The sequence below is a fragment of the Poecilia formosa genome, unplaced genomic scaffold (assembly GCF_000485575.1).
Source record: "Poecilia formosa unplaced genomic scaffold, Poecilia_formosa-5.1.2 Scaffold126, whole genome shotgun sequence".
Classification (NCBI taxonomy): Eukaryota; Metazoa; Chordata; class Actinopteri; order Cyprinodontiformes; family Poeciliidae; genus Poecilia; species Poecilia formosa.
Genome location: NW_006800065.1, coordinates 652,775 through 670,666, shown reverse-complemented (window position 1 = coordinate 670,666; position 17,892 = coordinate 652,775). Strand labels below are relative to the sequence as shown.

At 37.7% G+C, this 17,892-nt stretch overlaps 1 protein-coding gene across 3 annotated transcripts; it reads left to right on the top strand.

Moving 5' to 3' along the window:
- The first annotated feature begins 1,723 nt into the window (after window positions 1-1,723).
- nap1l4a (nucleosome assembly protein 1-like 4a) lies at window positions 1,724-13,264 on the top strand. Of its 3 annotated transcripts, XM_016676079.1 has the most exons (15): window positions 1,724-1,826; window positions 2,963-3,003; window positions 3,429-3,501; window positions 5,318-5,462; window positions 5,976-6,062; window positions 6,982-7,116; window positions 7,206-7,277; window positions 7,369-7,508; window positions 7,727-7,872; window positions 9,893-9,912; window positions 9,996-10,115; window positions 10,253-10,288; window positions 10,418-10,471; window positions 11,244-11,278; window positions 11,638-13,264. In XM_016676079.1, exons 2-14 carry the CDS (start codon window positions 2,988-2,990, stop codon window positions 11,247-11,249), a joined length of 1,050 nt encoding a protein of 349 aa, XP_016531565.1. In that variant the 5' UTR covers window positions 1,724-1,826; window positions 2,963-2,987; the 3' UTR covers window positions 11,250-11,278; window positions 11,638-13,264. The 3 variants fall into 3 exon arrangements, with proteins under 3 accessions (XP_016531565.1, XP_007561477.1, XP_016531564.1); XM_016676078.1 differs by lacking the exon at window positions 11,244-11,278 and having other exon boundaries at window positions 1,725-1,826; XM_007561415.2 differs by lacking the exons at window positions 11,244-11,278; window positions 11,638-13,264 and having other exon boundaries at window positions 2,963-2,997; window positions 10,418-10,531.
- The last annotated feature ends 4,628 nt before the right edge of the window (window positions 13,265-17,892 follow it).

Below are 17,892 nucleotides of genomic sequence, written 5' to 3'. Positions count from 1 at the left end.
ATTTCTTCTGTGGGTACAGACCATTCTGGTAAATGTCACACAGTGACAGGGACAGAGCCTGGTCACAACAATACTACCCTGAGGGGCTCCAATGCTGTCACTTCCTATCAAGTGAGCAGACTCCACAGCTGTTGATCGCAAACAGAGAGAAGAAGACCAGATTTCGGATTTTATGTCTGTTCCCAAACTGGATCGCTTCCACAAGAAGCACATTTAATGTGCACCAGCTCTTGTTTTTAAATCTGGTACAAAGACTTATTTACTTTAGACTGGCAACAAAACATTTGCATTTGACTTCCTGTTTTTAAAACCCACAATGTGGGAATCATGTGGATCTGGGATGCAGTTTTCAAACTTAAGTGGGAAAGAAAAGCATCACTCTCTTTTAATTTGTAAAAGATGAAATGTTTCTCAACTTTTTCTGCTTCCAGCCTTTAAGCTTGAAGGTGATTTCTAGGAGCAAAATCCTTTATTTGTAATTTACTTGTTTTTTTTTTTTGTTTTGTTTTTTTTAAAAAAGGTCATTCATTGATCTTTCAGTTTCGATCACATGAATCAATATTCTAGCCAGTATAGGTATCGGGCAATTGTTTTTTCTTTAACATATTAGTTTATCCTGAAGAACCTGAAAAAGAGTTTGTCTTCTATTAATTAAATTACCATTAATGCATCTGCATGTGTTTTTTAAAAATAGAACCTCAAAGGGGTAAACACTCCTTTGTTATAAGGCTATAAAATATTTATTTCTGTTCTGTGAAAAAAAAAATCAATACATTAGCCCTGTCGGTTTCAAAACCCTTAAGCAATTTTGTTTGTTACAAAACATAGGTAGAAGGAGCCCTCTAGTGGTGTGCATGCGATATGGACAATGTGAAGCAAGTTTATTTGTATCTTCTTCTGGTTACTCATTGTCATAATCCAGGTTGAAAGAGACTGTGAAAGTATTGATGACCCAAAAATTTCACAATTCAGCAACTAAATAATTAAATAAATAAACACTTAAATATAAATGTATTGTAATATAAAAATTTTAGGAAAAGACATTGGGAATAAATCGCAATGTCTTATTTTCAATTCAGACATTGGCATACATTTTTAATTGCTTTAAGACTTTCCTTGACTATTAATTAAATGCTTAAATATATCAAAAGTGCCACTATCCAACAAATAAAAACTCATATGTGATCCTTTGCAATTGTTTTTGTTTTACTTCATGTAAATAGTCTGTTGTTGTTGCTGTTCTTGTTGTTTATCTACAAATACACATGCATATTTTGTATATTTTTAAAATCATGCTACTTAGTTGCACATTTCTTTGAAATCAGAGTATGCTACCATGAACATTTGCCCTTTCTGTACAATTTGCTATTCTTACTTTTTGTCTTGATATATTTTTTCTTTGTTTAAATCTACCTGCTTCGATTTGCCTGTCACTTTGCTGCTGGTGGACTTGAATTTCACTATTAAGGGAAATAAAGATTTGTTCTATTCTGTTCTCTATTCTTCTCCAAAATAAGGAGGTGATACTATAAATAAAGTTGTGTATTGCAAATAATAATAATAATAATAATAATAATAATAATAATAATAATAATAATAAATGTGTTAGCTACTAATCTGTAACCATCCTAGTTCCTGCAGAGGAAACATACATTTTAATTTCGTGGATGTTTTTGCAAAATAAATTGTTGCACGGCACTTGAATGCAGCACAACTCTCACTTTCATCAACTGTCCAATCAGAGTGCGGGATGCTGGGAAGCGTGTGTTTCTTGCTCGTGGTGCTAGCACCGTAGACGCGTGAGCGAGGAGACTAGCTTGATAAAGGTAAGCTTGTCGAAATGTTGCATACTTAATCACTAAGAGCATTTATCGTTTCTTCTGAACATCATTCATCGACCCTATAAGGTATTTAGTAAAACGCAGTGAAGTGTCTTCGTCTCGGTTTTCATAAACCCCTTTCCTTTTATTAACCCGCGAGCTAACCGTTGCTAGATATTAGCTTTTTATAGCGGCCGGCTAGTAACATTAAACGGTCATCATCCAGCTTAATTAAGTCACATAATGAAAACTGTATTGTATTTAAGGTTCCCGTTTCCATGCCCGTATACTAACTAGCAATCGAAGAAATAATAGGGTTAAGCTTGTCTCGTTTTGTTTGCTAAAACGTTGTTCTTAGCACGCCGTTAGATGTTTGGAACCGCCCATACCAGTATAGGGATTTGTTATAATTGCTTTTTGATATTTTGAAAGAAGGATAGAACGCTGCATATTTATTTATCTTGAAATCCACAGTAACTCACAGTCATCGTTAGACGTTTTTATGTCGTAAAAACAGAGATGCTAGCTTTAGAGCTCCTGTCATTATGTCAATGCGTCATCGGATTGTTGCTCAACACTCCAATCTACCTTGAAATCTGCAAGCCCAACTTGCCTTACCATATTTTATCACAGTGTTATGTTTACTGTTGAAAAACCACTTTGCTGACATCGTTTTTCAAAAGAAACAAGTTGTTGTCCTTTGAAAAACAATTAAATTAAGCTATAAATTCTTTACAATCTGCTCTGGATTTAAACACGTTTCCCAGGTATGAAATCGGTAGACATTTTTAGTCTAAAGAGCTAAATAGATTAATAGACCGCTTACTTGATTTAAAACAAATCTACTGATCTTTAACTAAATTAACCTTGGTTTATATCAATAAGAGGACTGAATGAAAATGCACAATGAATGTATTTGGGATGTTTCTCTTATGTTTCATATTATGCACCAAATATTGTTTGTTTTTGAGTCTTTGGCAATTGTAGCCAAAGACATGTCAACATCTATTTTTCACCATCACTTTGTGGTTTTGTCATTGTCCTGAACTGTTTACTCCAATTCTAGCTTTTATTAAGGCTTCTAATAACTACCATTATATGGAATTATGTTTAATGTTTTATTTTTTTTTATTTTTTTACAGAGGAAGGCAGTGACATTTGGTCATCATGGATGCAAGTAAGGGTACAGACAAAAATAAAACCGTTGCAACTTTCAATAGTTTCATCCCTGCAACTTGTCTTTCATCACTTATGAAATTATGATGTTCCCATGTTGTGCACCAGATAATTGTACAGAGATGATAGATGATCTCAGGCTTAATTAAAGAAGTAGGTTAAATGTAATGTTGACAGTCTTTGTTGAGAGGAAAATGTTGACATTTTAAAATCTTCATATATACTGAAATATATTTTCTTATTTGATTATTTCTGGACATCCTCCTCTGAATAGACTTCCTAAAATATTTTGATTGTAGTCTCTTTCCTGCTTATGAAATCCCACTAATGATGAATATTTTATAGCTTTAAATGCTACTTTCACTTACTTCTGAACCAACACAGATGAATAACTCTCAAGTTAAAAACACAATTAATTCTTTACCTTTGCAGGTAAAGGGGATCAAACGATGCCAAATCCAGGTGGACAGATGGGCAAACCTGTCGGATTCCCCTTTATGGAAAAGTCAGTGACAATGATCTTAACTACCTTCCAAGTTAACATGTTTGATTACATTATTCGGTTCATAATTAATTGTTCTGCATTGTCTAATTGCTACACAGCCACAAGACACAAATGAAAGGAAACGCATACATTATCATTAATCTGGTTGTTTTAAGTCTATTTTTAACAGGTGACTTTAGTACATGTGGAGTGCAAGGCAAATTGTGCTTCTCTGTGAATTGCATTGGTGAGAATTTTTTTTTTCTACTGCCAAAAGTTGCTTCGTTTTGGTTTCTTTGTCACTCCTGCCAGATAATGTCTCAAACAACAAATAAAACTGTATTCTTGTGCTAAGCGACATATTGCTGTGTATTAATTTCACCATTTGTAACGCATGTTAATCGTTTGGTAGACACGGTTCTCAAAAATAGTTTTACTGTAGAGCTCAAATATGGGCAAAGCATTTCAAAGAGGGTTATAGTTTGATTGAAAATCAAAAAATATATATATATATATATTTTATCTAAATTTAGTCTTATTACTTGCTTCATTTCGGTGACAAAGTGAATCAAACCTAATTTATTCTTTGCTAAATAGCTGGAATTACTTTGTTCAAGTTGAAAGCTGTTAGTAGCACCTCCCAGTAAATTCATTATTTTAAGTTGGGTTTCCTTTTGCATGCATTTAATTGACTTTTGCTATTTTAGTCGATTAATAAAATGTGAAATGCACTCAGTTCCACTTTTGAGACAGCTCTCGGCTCTGCATTGCTCTAACTTTAGCATGAGAGAAAACCTAAATAAAGTCGTCTCTAATGCCTTCTGTTTTTGGTCTTGTCCAAGAAGCCAACTCGATGTGCAACTTTTTTTTTTTGTTTTGTTTTGTTTTGTTTTGCTTTGTTTTTACTGCATCTCAAAAATCACTGGTAGTCAGCAGATTATCGTAGATTAGGTTGCTCATAAACTCTTCTAATTGTGATGAGTGATTCATATCTGCTTAAGATAAAATTAGGAATGGACTGCATTTTTTTTTTTTTTTTTTTTTNTTTTTTTTTTTTTTTTTTTACTTAATCTGCAGTGATGGTGATTTGGGACTTGTTTTGCAGCCACAGGACATGATCTTCATTAGTCTAAAGTCCTTGTCATTCAGCTTTGACTCAAAGTGGGTCTTCTGGCAAGAAAATCTTCCATACAACAACAAATTTATTATAAAGCGGTTTATAAAAATGAAAAACATTGTGTTGGATTGTTTCTATCAAACTCCAGATCTCAACTTTATTCAAATTTCTTTAAATTCTAACAAGTCTATAAAGAATTAGTAAAGATTCCTCCTATTTGACCAAAGTCATTTGGATAACTATGTCAGACTGTTAAAGCTACTGGCAGTTAGACTTGATTATTCCTCATTTTGCTTTTGCTTGCTTTTTGACTTTTGTTTAATAAGTTATGTCGAGGTTAAATCTGCATGTTTTCACATCATTAAAGTTGAACTAATTTCAGAACCAGAGAAAGAACAGATTATTTATCCATTATACTAGAATTCAAAACATGTGTACATTTTACCTTGCCTATATTTAAGTGTCTATCATCACAACCTGCTGTTCACATCGACGACGACTTGAGAAGAAAAAAAAAGATGCTGATTTTTTTTTATTTTTCTTTTGCTTCTTCAGGAAGAAACTTTAACCCAGCAATCACCTTAATTTGGGTTTTTGATGTTGTGTTTCTTGAAGAAATGTGGGCTACTTTATTTACTGTAATAGTATATATCTGGCAAAACCAAACATGGGAATCATTTTAATCCTCATTTGAAACTCCTTGTTTTCCTTTTGATCTAGCATGCTTCCCAAAGCAGTGAAGAGGCGAGTGCACGCCTTGAAGAGACTACAGGAACAATGTGCTCACATCGAGGCCAAGTTCTACGAAGAGGTTCACGAGCTAGAGAGAAAGTATGCAACTCTATATCAGCCACTATTTGACAAGGTAATTTCAAATCACCAACATACCTGATACTTCGACATTCTCAGTGCGTTTTTTTGTGAGAGCAAACAGATTTCCCCAGAAAACAAAAGTTTTAGTCAAATTTCCAATGTGAGCCAATACACAAGAATGTCTTATCTGCACCAATGAAATGTCTCTTCGAACTGATCCGAGGTCAGTGACATTACATCCCTGGTGCTAAATGATAACTGTCTAAACGAGTAGTCGGCTGTGCTTTGTCAGTCCAGGCTATTTCCAGCGATAGTGACAAGAGCCGTGCGATTCCTCAACATGTGAGAGAGTGACAGCTGTGGCCTGTTGCGCATATACACACACATGCACTCGTTCACGCTCATGTGTGTATGCGTGTGTGTTCAGTCGCTTAGGTGATCAATGTGCTTACTGACAATAATTTAGTCTGACTAAATTCATATTTGTTGAAAAGGATGTTTCATGGTAGTATGCCTCAGTCCTTCTCTTAACTCTGATTTTATAATAATATTTGTCTTGTAACAGAGAAGAGAGATTGTCACAGGAGCAGTTGAACCCACAGATGAGGAGTGTGAATGGCCAACCGATGAGGATGAAGAAGAGGAGCTTGCTGTAAGTTCACGTTTGATTTTTTTGTCTTTTGGGCCTGGTCCTTCCTCTGGCTTTAGACTACAAAATAAAACACATTCGCACAACTGGAATGAGATATCATGATTGATCTCATTGGAACGCCTCCTTTGGATTCAGTCTAAGTAATCACCAGTTTTTATAACTTCTAAATTGTATTACAAACAGGATTGAGATTGAGGGTTAACGAATTAAACAAAATTGAGTTTTTGTCGTGTCGAAGCGTTGGGTGTCATCTGTTGTGTTTAAGTATGCTGTAGGCATGAGCTAGTTTGAAATTCTCTCATTTAAAGCAAAGTATCTGCTTAAGTATTTTTAAAAAATTGACAAATGATCATCTTTATAATGTTCAATTTAACATTTGATAGATAGACTTAGTAAGGAAGGTTAGCAGCTGTGTCGTCGTCTCCCTACAGCCACAGATACTCCAGCACTTTCTATGTGATTTCATTAAAATGACTTTAAGACTTAAGAAACATTTTGACAAAGCCTTAGCATCAAGCTATGTACCTTAATGAAATTAACTGGCCCATTACTATCATTTTTAGTCAAGATAATTTTGCACAGGACATTCATTTAATTTTATTTATATATGTTCTTTAAGCCTGACACCCACCTGAATCCACTCCTTGGTCCTCTGCCATATTGATCTTTATTTCTGCCTTAATTATGTCATGTAGCTGTTTTTGTCACTGCAGTTGAACATTGAGCACTGTCCTAAATATGAAACGTTCTTCTGCAGTCATTGCATTGCAATTTATTTATGGTATACACTACCAATGGGGGGGAAAGCATGTCCTTTGAGTACATTCCCAATCTCCTACATCTTTACCCAAATGTGACTCATAATGAAAAGTTAAGATAAATAGGAGGAACTTTGATCATTTCTTCTAATTGTTGATAGGAGGAAGTAAAGGAAAAGGCCACCATCGAGGATGCAAAGAAGGAGGAAGCCACGCCAGAGGAAAACCCGAAAGGCATTCCCGACTTCTGGCTCACCATTTTCAAGAGCGTGGACATGCTCAGTGACATGGTGCAGGTATGGATTCATTTCAGACTTTTGAAATGTAACCTTATGTTGGAAGAGTGTTTTGAGTTTTTGGAAATTAATTTTGAATTATCCACCAGGAACATGATGAATCCATCCTCAAGCACATGAGAGATATTCAAGTAAAGTTTTCTGAACCAGGGCAGCCAATGGTGAGTATCAACATCCACCTTTTTTCATCAACACGTCTTTGATTACTAAATGAAGTGTAAAATATGTGCATCTTTTTCCTACCTCCTACAGAGCTTTACGTTAGAGTTCCACTTTGAGCCCAATGGCTATTTCAACAACGCAGTCCTTACTAAAGTCTACAAGATGAAATCAGAGCCTGAAGCATCAGATCCTTTCTCATTTGAGGGCCCAGAGATCATTGACTGTGAAGGGTAGGACTCAGTAAACCGTCACAGTTTTTTAAATGTTATTTTGAGTTTCAGGCTTGAAATAGATCTTGCGTGGTTTGACAAACATTTCTGCGGAGTTGTTCTAAATTAATCTCTGACTTTGCATCCCACATATCAGCCTCCTCGTGTTTGCAGCCTTGGTTTCAGCTTGTTCTTGCTTTTTTTTTTGTTTTTTTTTTTTGCATGCTTTCTCTCTCTAGGTGTCAGATAGACTGGCACAAGGGGAAGGATGTGACAGTGAAAACTATAAAGAAGAAGCAGAAGCATAAAGGTCGCGGCACGGTCCGCACTGTCACCAAGCAGGTTCCCAATGACTCGTTCTTCAACTTTTTTAATCCTGTTAAAGGTGAGAACGAACACGCACGCCATTTCACACACATTTATCTAGTAGTTGTCTTGTACCATTTATGAAGGAAGTTCAAACATCTGTTTTGCTCTTTATTTTTTTTCCCCCTCCGTCATAGGTTTCATTTTATGAGCAAATCAAATAATTTATTTGAAATCAAAGACTTTGTGGTTTACCAAGAATTGTTGATTTTTAAAGCTAAACAAAAGCTTCTCCACATATGTGGAAGCTTTTAATATTAGCCATAAATTGGCTAATATTAATGGCAAAGGATGTGGAATTTGCAGTGAAGATTTAATTTGTTCAACAAAACCACCTCTAATATTTGCTTTTATATTTAATATTGAGATTTTTTTTTTTTCAGTCCCCTCAGCCATTTTAAGAAACGTAATCTGATTATCAGTGCTTCAGTTGTTGGTACCCCAGCTGTCAACACTGTGTACCTCCATTTCTTCACCGTAGTTCAGCCCGTCTTCGTCCTCTAAAACATGTCACAGATTTGGAGCTTGGAGAGAGGGATCTTTGATTATTTCTAACATCTCTTTAGATTGTCTTGACAGGGTTTTATCTTGTGCTCTTTAGCTCTCCTATGAGATGGGTAGATTTGCTGTGTGTTTAAACCCATGTACTGAAGCAAACCAGTAAGCATTTTGCCTTCAAACTCACCAGCAGGTGGCACCAAACTCTCACAAACTGAACAGTCACATTTCGACAGCATCTCCCTGTTGCCAACTAAAGCTGAGTTAGAATGAAGTAATTTGGGGATTTTTATTTACAGCATTTTCATGTTTATCTTCACTTTCACTGTGATGGTTTTCTTTTCTGGTTTTCACCAGTGATTCAGTTGCTGAATCACTGGTGTTGAGTCAACGATTTAAGCTGGTTATTTCCTAAGTTAACAAATTAAAATGAACATTTAGCTGTATATTTGACAGTTTATACCATATTAGGCAAGTTAGACATGTTTTCTTTTTGTGATTTTGTTTTACAGAGAAAATTGTATGAAGGTGGTTTATGCTTCACTGATTCAATTTTGCCTGGAAGGAGATTTTTTTTTTTTAGTTATTTTAAATAAACCAATTGTCAGATTGGACAGATTCTGTTGCAGTTTGTTTTTTTTTAAACCTTTATCATCCTTCTTTTATAACACCCTATCAGACATGCCTGGACTTGCACTGACACAAAGATGAGCAGTTATCAGTCTTTCTGGTTCAGCCATAATTGTGGTGTGTCACTTGAATATAAATATCATTGTGTCAGCCGCGTTCAGGTGTGCAGCTTTGGGGGTGGGAAGTGTGGCGCGGCGGTGAAAATTGAGTCACATGATAATTTACGTGACTCAGCCTTTCTTTACCCCATCGAATTAATGGTTCGTTTTCTGGGCTGCTTTTCTTTTTCTCCGGTGATTAAAGTGAGGTTACAAGTAAAATACTCCTTTTATCAGGAGAAAAAAAAACTCTATTCTTTAACATAACTTTTGTTAAAAAGTTTACCAACCCTTATATATCCTGGGAAATTTGGGAAAATGCAATTATCACCAGCAAAGATGGTGGAAAACACACACACAAAAATACACAATAATCAGAATTATGAAATGGACTACCCAGTAATGTTAAATATTAAGAAAAAAATAAGAATAAGAAAGTTGCAGTTTAACATGAAGAGCTGTTGTTGATTACTAAAGGCGGAGGATCCTGCTTTAAGTAAACCAGGATTTCCAAACACTGCAGTGTTGGAGGGCTGAGAAATGTCACCTTTGATTGTTTTTGTATTCAGGGTTGAGTTTTATTTATTTTTAGATGCGAGTCAAAGATTTATGATTTGAAGTCATGATGCATTTCTTTTTGTCTTTAAATATGACAACTCTGCATGCTGAGTTACTTAAAGAAATGCAACACCAAATTGTGGCTTTAAGTTAAATAAAATGAACGTGAAATTACTTTCCTCTTTTTTTTTTTTTTTACTTTGGTTCCTTTAAGACTTCTTGCTCTCGACCTTACATGTTTTCTTTATCTTGCAGCTTCACCAGATGGAGAAATGGTGAGTAAACGCAAACATGTTCATCATAAAGTCGTTGTTGCATCGTTGTTTTGGCTAAACTGCTCAATCTTTTTGTCCGACAGGATGAAGACTCCGAGTTCAACCTAGCCACAGACTTTGAGATTGGTCATTTCTTCCGTGAGAGAATAGTTCCCAGAGCAGTGCTTTACTTCACCGGTGAGGCTCTGGAAGATGACGAGAGCGTAAGTCCTACACTCGCAAACACACCTGCAGACAGGATTATAGAAAATCTGATTTATATAATGGGAAGTTTACAGACTGAATGAGGATACAAAAGCTAACTGACTGTTGGGTGTTTTTATTCTTATTTGTGTTGCAGTTTGAAGAGGAGGAACTGGAAGAGGGAGATGAAGAGGTTAGTAACAATAGCAGGGAAAGATTAAAGCCCATCAGATTTGAAATACGAGTCTATCCACTTAGGTGACACTTGGGTGTGCAGCTTCCTTTAAACTCATGCCGCTAAACATTCCTTTTTGTGTTCCAGGAACAAGAAGAGGAGGGTGATGATGATGATGAAGAGGGAGATGGTGACCCCAAGGTCAGTTTGCACCGTAATCGTGAAGCTTTAACCTTTTGTTTTTAGTGACAAACATCTAATAGATATGATAATGTGCAGAGTGCAGCACTATGTTTTACCCATCTACAGCAGGTTTGGGGTGGCATGAGCTGTAAGGAAGGGAAAAGTATATACTGGCCTTCTATCAGCCAGCTGATCAGCAGTGCTCAGCAACATGTTGAGGAAACTGAAGTGTGGATCTCCTTTATGCTGCGCACAGCCAGAGGAAAAAAATGGATCACTCCAGCGTTTTGTCCGGCATCTCATTAAATGTACTGTAAATGATAGGAATGGCATGATGCTGCCATATGTCCAAATGTTGACATATATTAGGCATTAAAATGTATCACGTTAATCATTCTCATACGGTCATCTTCATCCAAAGAAATGTTTGCACTCTGTCAAAGATTTAACTGAAAACAGTTCTCTGCATTTCTGTACTGTAAGAAATGAGGCAGACTTCAAAGAACAGGAACCGACTCGTATCAAAACGAAGTAGATTTTCTGTATGTTAAAGGGTCTGAGGAGTCGGAGAACATTTTCAGTTAAGTCTGTTTTGAGGTTGACTGAAGTTTTGGCCTTGGTAAACGGTTACTTGGTGTCTTTGTTAATCAGCTACTGATTTTTGCTGTGGCGGCTCTTTGACCAACTACTGCAATGTTTCACTTTATGTTCACTTTCATCTGTGGACGTGACAATTAATCCTTTTCATACTGTTGTCTCTCCCTTACCCTGGATCTCCTCTTCATTACAGGCATAATCAATCATTCTCACTTCATGCATTTCTAGGTAAGGGGGAAGTAAAGATGGCAGCCCGTATTCTTTGCACACCCTTTATGGGGGCTTTTATTATTCTTCCTTTCTTTTTCTCTATGCCCTTTATTCTCCTGGTAGTTCAGTTTTAACCTCCAACTTGCATCTTGGGTTAAATGAGAAAGCTTCTCTCTTTGTCATGTTTGTTTTCCCCATTCATTCCCTCTTGTTTTTACCATCCCAGGTTTCTAACATTACCTTTACTTCGCCAAGCCAGGTGCCTTCAGCCTTCTGCATTTGCTTTCTTAGTAAACCTCTTCTCCATGCTCGCTGACGCTCCGAAGGCTTTCTAAGCTCTGGTGGTTTCCTAACCATCTTGTTTTCTGTGTCCACAGAAAGAACAGCCTCAACCTGCCGAATGCAAACAGCAGTAACCGTGATGATCAGGGGAGGTGGAGACCTGCTGCCCATAAAAATCTGTCCTCAGCCTGTCCGTCAGACCTCCTACTCCTGCAGGCTCCACCCTTTTACAAACTCTCATCGGAACGCAATAGAACCCAAACCTATGTTTTTACTATGTGCATGACTTCTTTTTCTACGGTCTTGCAGCATCTCACCCTGTTTATTTGGCTTCATTTGTCATCACAGCCAGCATCAACTCTTAATAAATTACCATGGTATCACATAGGTACAGTCTTTTTCTTCTATTGAGTTTAGGTGTCTGCTTAAAACGCAGAGCATTATACAGAGGAAGATTGGAAAGGAATCGCTCGCAACTTTATTTGTTATGGAAATAGGTCAACTACTCAGGGGTTTTTAATTCCAACAAGCAAATTGAGTTTACTAGGAAACTGCTGATCAAGTTCGACATAATCTATCACTGGGGTTGTTTTTCTTTCATTTTTTTTCGTATTATTTCTTAAGGCATACAATGTACCATTTTTATTTTAATTTACTGTTTTACATGTTCATTGTTTTGTCATTGGACTATTTATTGTGGTGCCATGCAGCTGGATGTGACTTCATGGTGAGGGAATGCTTCAAGGCATTAAAAGGCTCATTATAATTGGCTTAAATCCCCCTTTTAGACACTGAGAAGTATTTTTTTTTTCTTTCAACAAAACAAATAATGCCAATCTGCATCTGTTTATATCTGTCTGCTCACTTCTGGCTTGCTTAGCTGGGTATAACAAGCATTTAAGCTGAGCACGATGCTAAACGGGGCCGTGGAACAGAGATGTAGGTACAGCTCTAAAACCATCATCCGTTTCTCTTTCCCCTTCAACCCTGAAATGCTCTTAGAACTGATGCCATGGATGGAAAAGTGTGACAAAGATGCATTTTTCTTTATATTTTCAGACTTCAGATGGTTGGATTATTGTAAGCTTAAACATGGTATGTATTAAAGACTACAGAGTTGATAGATGAAAGCAGTCTGACTTAACTTTTTGTAATGATTTTGTATAAAATAGCTTCTTTTATGCATCTTATTCCTAACAAATTTCAAAATGAGTAATGTGATAGTGCAGGAAGCCTTGGATCAAAGTTCTGTTGCCAAGAAGCCAAATGTAAAGACAAACCATGTGGACTTTTAAAATCGTTTGCTAGTTGAATAATGTAATCGAATACAACATTTAAAGTTGTTAAACTGCATATATACACGTTTTTTTTTTTTTTGTATGTTTAATGGTTCGGTGGAAATATTCATGGAACAGGGTGCCAATGTATGTTCTCCTCTGCACATGGGTTTTGGCTATTTATTTGGACACACTTGCCTGATGACTGTTCATCGATAGTGACAGCATTCCCCATCTTCTCCCCCTTCCCTCTTTTTGAAAAGAACGATTGTACTTCTCATCAGATGGTTCAAAGGCCACGGTTCACATTTTCAAATCCCATCAAACCGTGCGCTAGCGATGGCCTTAACTGGTTCTTATTCACAGTTTGTTACTTGCGCAATGTTTCTTTTCAATTTGTACAGAGTTAGTTAAAATATTCTATTAAAGTTGTGCGACATGGTGACGTTTTGGTTGGTTTTTGTTTTATTTTGAAATCTGAACTATATTGCATTACGTGCACTTGCTGCGCATTTGAATATCGTAATGAGATAAACGCATATTCTGATTTCTAGTAGGAAAACTTGCACGTTTTCTACATGGGGTTGAGGAATTAAGGGCAGTGAAAGTCCATTCAATAACCTAAAAACATTCATGCTTAACATTGGAAACCATAGCGACAACATTGTGCAGTTCACATGGGGACTTAATGGAACAGTAACAGAAGGGAACCAAGAGTTTCCATGAAGCCTTGGAGGAGACATGACAAGCATGGAAAAGCATGCTCTAGTCCAAAACAACTAAAACTTCACTCTTTGGCCTACATGTAAAACGCTTTGTGTTAAGGAAGGCTACCTCACCTCCGCCTGAGCACATCATCCCCATGGTGAAACCTTCATACCAACCAATATTTATGCATAATTGTGCAAAACGGAGCAGCTTTTTTTTTTTTTTTTTACATTATAAGGTGACCTCTGTGCTCTGATAACTTTCTTCGGGTGATTGCACCAGCTGCTGACAGCACAATGTGACACGACAAACACCAACTTAACCATTAAACATCAGCTGATGGTTTGCAAATGATTGCAAAGAGCTAAGAGCCAAACCTGCAGTCAGCTTGAGTGTGAACTGAACCCTGGAGAGCAACGGAAAAGCCTGGAGTCCCGTCTCACATCCTGATCCTGCATGCGTCTCTGTTACAATGTAAATCATTGTGAGGAGATTTTACAGAAAGGTATCGAGCAGCATGGCTCGTTAACGGCAGTGTTTTTTTTTTTGTTTTTTTACCTGTCACCATCTGTCTTAATAGGAACAAAGGTGTTAACATGAGGGAGTGAGAAAACAGGAGTCTGGATGACATCAAGACACTGAGGTCCCAGTTAGCATCAAAGGTTTCTTTTAGAGCTGCTCGTTTCATGTAATGGAGAAAACAAGTGGGTTAATTTCTCCAGAGAAGACAAACTAATACCAAAATGTCATGTTCTGTAGCTTTCAGATTTTTGCTTTACATGAACGGTGAACAAGCAGCTATTCATGCTGAGGCTGCTGTGTGGGGTTGCGGACTGCCTCGTTGCAACGAGAACAATAGTGACTCGGAGCTCATTTTGGCATTTTTAATAACAAGCTAGAGAAATTGAGCTGAAAAAGTTGAGTTATAATTGTCAAACATGTTTATACTTACAGCTGTGAAGATAAAAGTAGTTGGACAGTTTGATATATGGGCATTTAATCGGAAAACTGTAGGCAAAAGTTTTTTTGTTCCGTTACTCATTAGAAATAAATAAATTTGCCGTGTTTAAGCCTCAGACATTTTGGCTGCTCTGCTTCTTACTCTTGATGTGAGAGACTGAAAGACCTGTCAGAGACCATCAAAAGAAAAAAATATTAGCAGTTTATGAGTCTGGTGAGGGCTTTAAGGAGGTCTCAAAATAATTAGAAATAAACCATGCCTCTGTACTGAAAACAGCCTGCAGGTGGAAGACAATCAAAGTAACAGCCAGCATACACAGTCCTGGCAATAACATCAAGTTAACCCTGAGACCAGGTTGAGAGATGGAGAAAAAAAAAGTCTTCAAAAACTCTAAAGTCCCATTACGAGACCTGAAGCAGATTCTCATAGCTGTTCATATGAAAGTCTGTGCCTCTTATTAACACTCACTGGGAAATACAGTTAGGCTTTGTATTCCTCAGCTGTTTGATGTTCATGGGTGTGCGGACAAAGAGGGAGCTTAACGACAACAAATGCAGAAGAAATCAGTGTAATGGACTGAAACGGAGGCCACCTCCGTGTTGTGCTGCTGCACCGAGGACGGGGGTGGAACAAAACCGCATTCATACTGACGGAGTTATTCCTTTTGCGAGTCGTCTCATCCTCATCCAGCGGGACTGTGAAGAGACGTCTTCTCCTAACCTTCATCCTCGCTGCAGCTGCACCCGTCACAACTTCTCCGCCTCAAGGTGCATTGTCCCCAACTGTTGCATTTGTGAGCACACAAATGCAACAGTTGGGGGTGAGCGGGGTTTTCTGTGTGTCGTCCTCTGTGCAGCTTCTTCCGGAGCGGATGTGATGTGAGCCAGAACGGTTAGGGAATAGAGAGAGGCTTTATGCTGCTTTTGCCCGGTTGGTGTTCAGACCTGAATGAGCCGAGCAAGCGGCCTGATAAAGACACTATGGACCGCAACCAATGTAAGGAACACTGACCACAAACTGACTCGTTTTACACTTTACTCCTATGGGAAAACAGTTCTCTGTAGTGCTGCATTTCTAACTTTTCCGTTTAGAAAAATTATTGCGGAAGCTTCGTATTACGAACCGACTTTTTCCAAATCTCTGTGCATCATGTCAGGATTTTTTTTTTTTTCAAAATCTCTTTTATTGTCTATTCAATGTCACATGCTGTTTTTTTTGTTGTTTTTTTAATTATGTAAAGCACTTTGAAATGCCTTGCTGCTGAAATGTGCTATACAAATAAAATTTGATTGATTGATTTAATAGGTTGATGCATTGGACTAAATGCAAAGCAATAATGGAATCCAGCCTGTTGCAGCCTGCAACAGAATTTAAAGAGTTATTTCAGATTAATTTTCTAGCAAGACAGCAAGCCTAAGCTTAAGAGCAGAGATACAATTTAGATCAGATCACTCTTGCATCGGGTGCTGCGGTGGCGCAGAGGCTAGAGCACAGGACTCGTGTACGGAGGCCTCAGTCCTCTACAAATGTCTTCCTCCGTCTCTCATAACGCACCTTCCTGTCAATCTACTGTGAAATAAATACTGCTGGAACCAAAAAAATCCTTGGAGTTGAAAACTAACTCTGTTTTCAGTTCTAGGGCAAACTGCTGCTCATAAAACTAACCAATTCCGTAGAGGTGAAATGCATGCCCTACTTTTCGGTTTTTGTTTTCGAAAGAATTTCAAAGCTGTGTATAACATTTTCTTTCCACTTCCTGATTTATGCTATTTTGCTTAAATCTGTTACGCCACACACAAATAAAATACTTGGTTGTAGCATGGCAACATGTGGAGAAGATCAACCTCGATAAACACTTCTTGCAAGACAGTATAGGGGTGAAGGAGGGCAAACCTAAAGTGGTAAATATTCCCGTTCCATGGAGCTTCGGCCCACGCTAATCACACTCAGAGCCAGTAGATTACCACAGCCTCCTCCTCCCACAACATTTCCACGGCACGCTCCGCTCTGCAACGCTGTTCAGGCAGGCCGGCTTCCTAAAGTTTGTGAGAGGGGCAAAGCCTCCTCCAGGAACGAGACCAAACATGGCCATGACTCAACACGTCAGGCTTGGTTCACAGTAAATCTTTGTGCTCAGATGTTGTACGTGGGCGTTAAGAAATAGAGAAGTGGCAGGAGTTTGACAGATCCTGGCCAGAGCTCAACCCTTTTATAGGTTATTTCATGTCTGTCCCAACTCACATTTGGTAACAGACGTTGCCCCAGACTGTGGGAGGAAAAGTAAATAAAATCCAAGCTGATATACAAAACCTTTGTTAAGGTACATTCAGTGATACAAAGACGAATCCATCACTGTGGGAATTGAAAAAGAAAAAAAAATAAAATAAAATCATCCTAAAGTTCCACCCATCTCTCGCATTAAAAGCTCACTTTGTTCTCTTCTGTCTGTGAATGTGCTTACAGGTCAGTTATCAATAATAGCACAAACTAATCTTAGCTTTTCTATGCATTATCTCCAGCTTCCTATTTGCCTTAGATGTGTGTGAAAATGAGCTCCACACCCAGTCACAGCACTGTAGCACTCCTCTGTTTGGATTTATGAATGGATCAGTGAATGAACAGGTACTTAGGTGTGGCGCATTTAACCTGAATCAGTCTGAGTTCTGCACACCAAGAGAGAGGAGCCAGTCAGGGCTGGGCTGCATGAACTGGTTTCAGGTTGCATAAGGAGCCTGCCGAATGGGACAATGCCGGCCAAGCCTGGTTTAAATAAATGCAAATAATATGTATATGTCTTATAGTGAATCATGCTGAGAACAGCGTATAATCAGGTTTGGTTAGTTTTTATCAGCACACCTTTTTAAGACTTTCTGCATCCTTTTTCTTAGAGAAAAGAAGTAAAGTATAACCTCATTACACTAACCAAATTTGGTAACTTATTAGCCTATTCCTTCATTATTATCTAAAAAAACAATTGAATATTGCATTCGTGTCATATTTTTTGCCAGTTATCTCAGAACGTGAAACTATTATATCCAAGCGCACATAGAGTGAAGTCTTTGGTTCTTGTAATTTTGGTGATGATGGCTTACAGATGGTGAAAACCCAAATTTCAGAGCCCCAGGAAATTAGAATACTGTGAAAAAGGAAATGAATGAAAACTCGTGGAGTCACACCCTTACTCCACTAATTAACTCAAAACACCTGCAAGTGTTTCCTGAGCGTTTCTCACTCTGGGTCGGTAGGCTACACAATCATGGTGAAGAAAGATGACCTGACAGATGTCTAGCAGACGGTCATCAACACCCTTTACAAGGAGGGTAAGCGATAAAAGGTCACTGCTTTAAAAGCTGGTTGTTCACAGAGTTTTGTATCCAAGCATATGAACAAAACACTGAAACAAA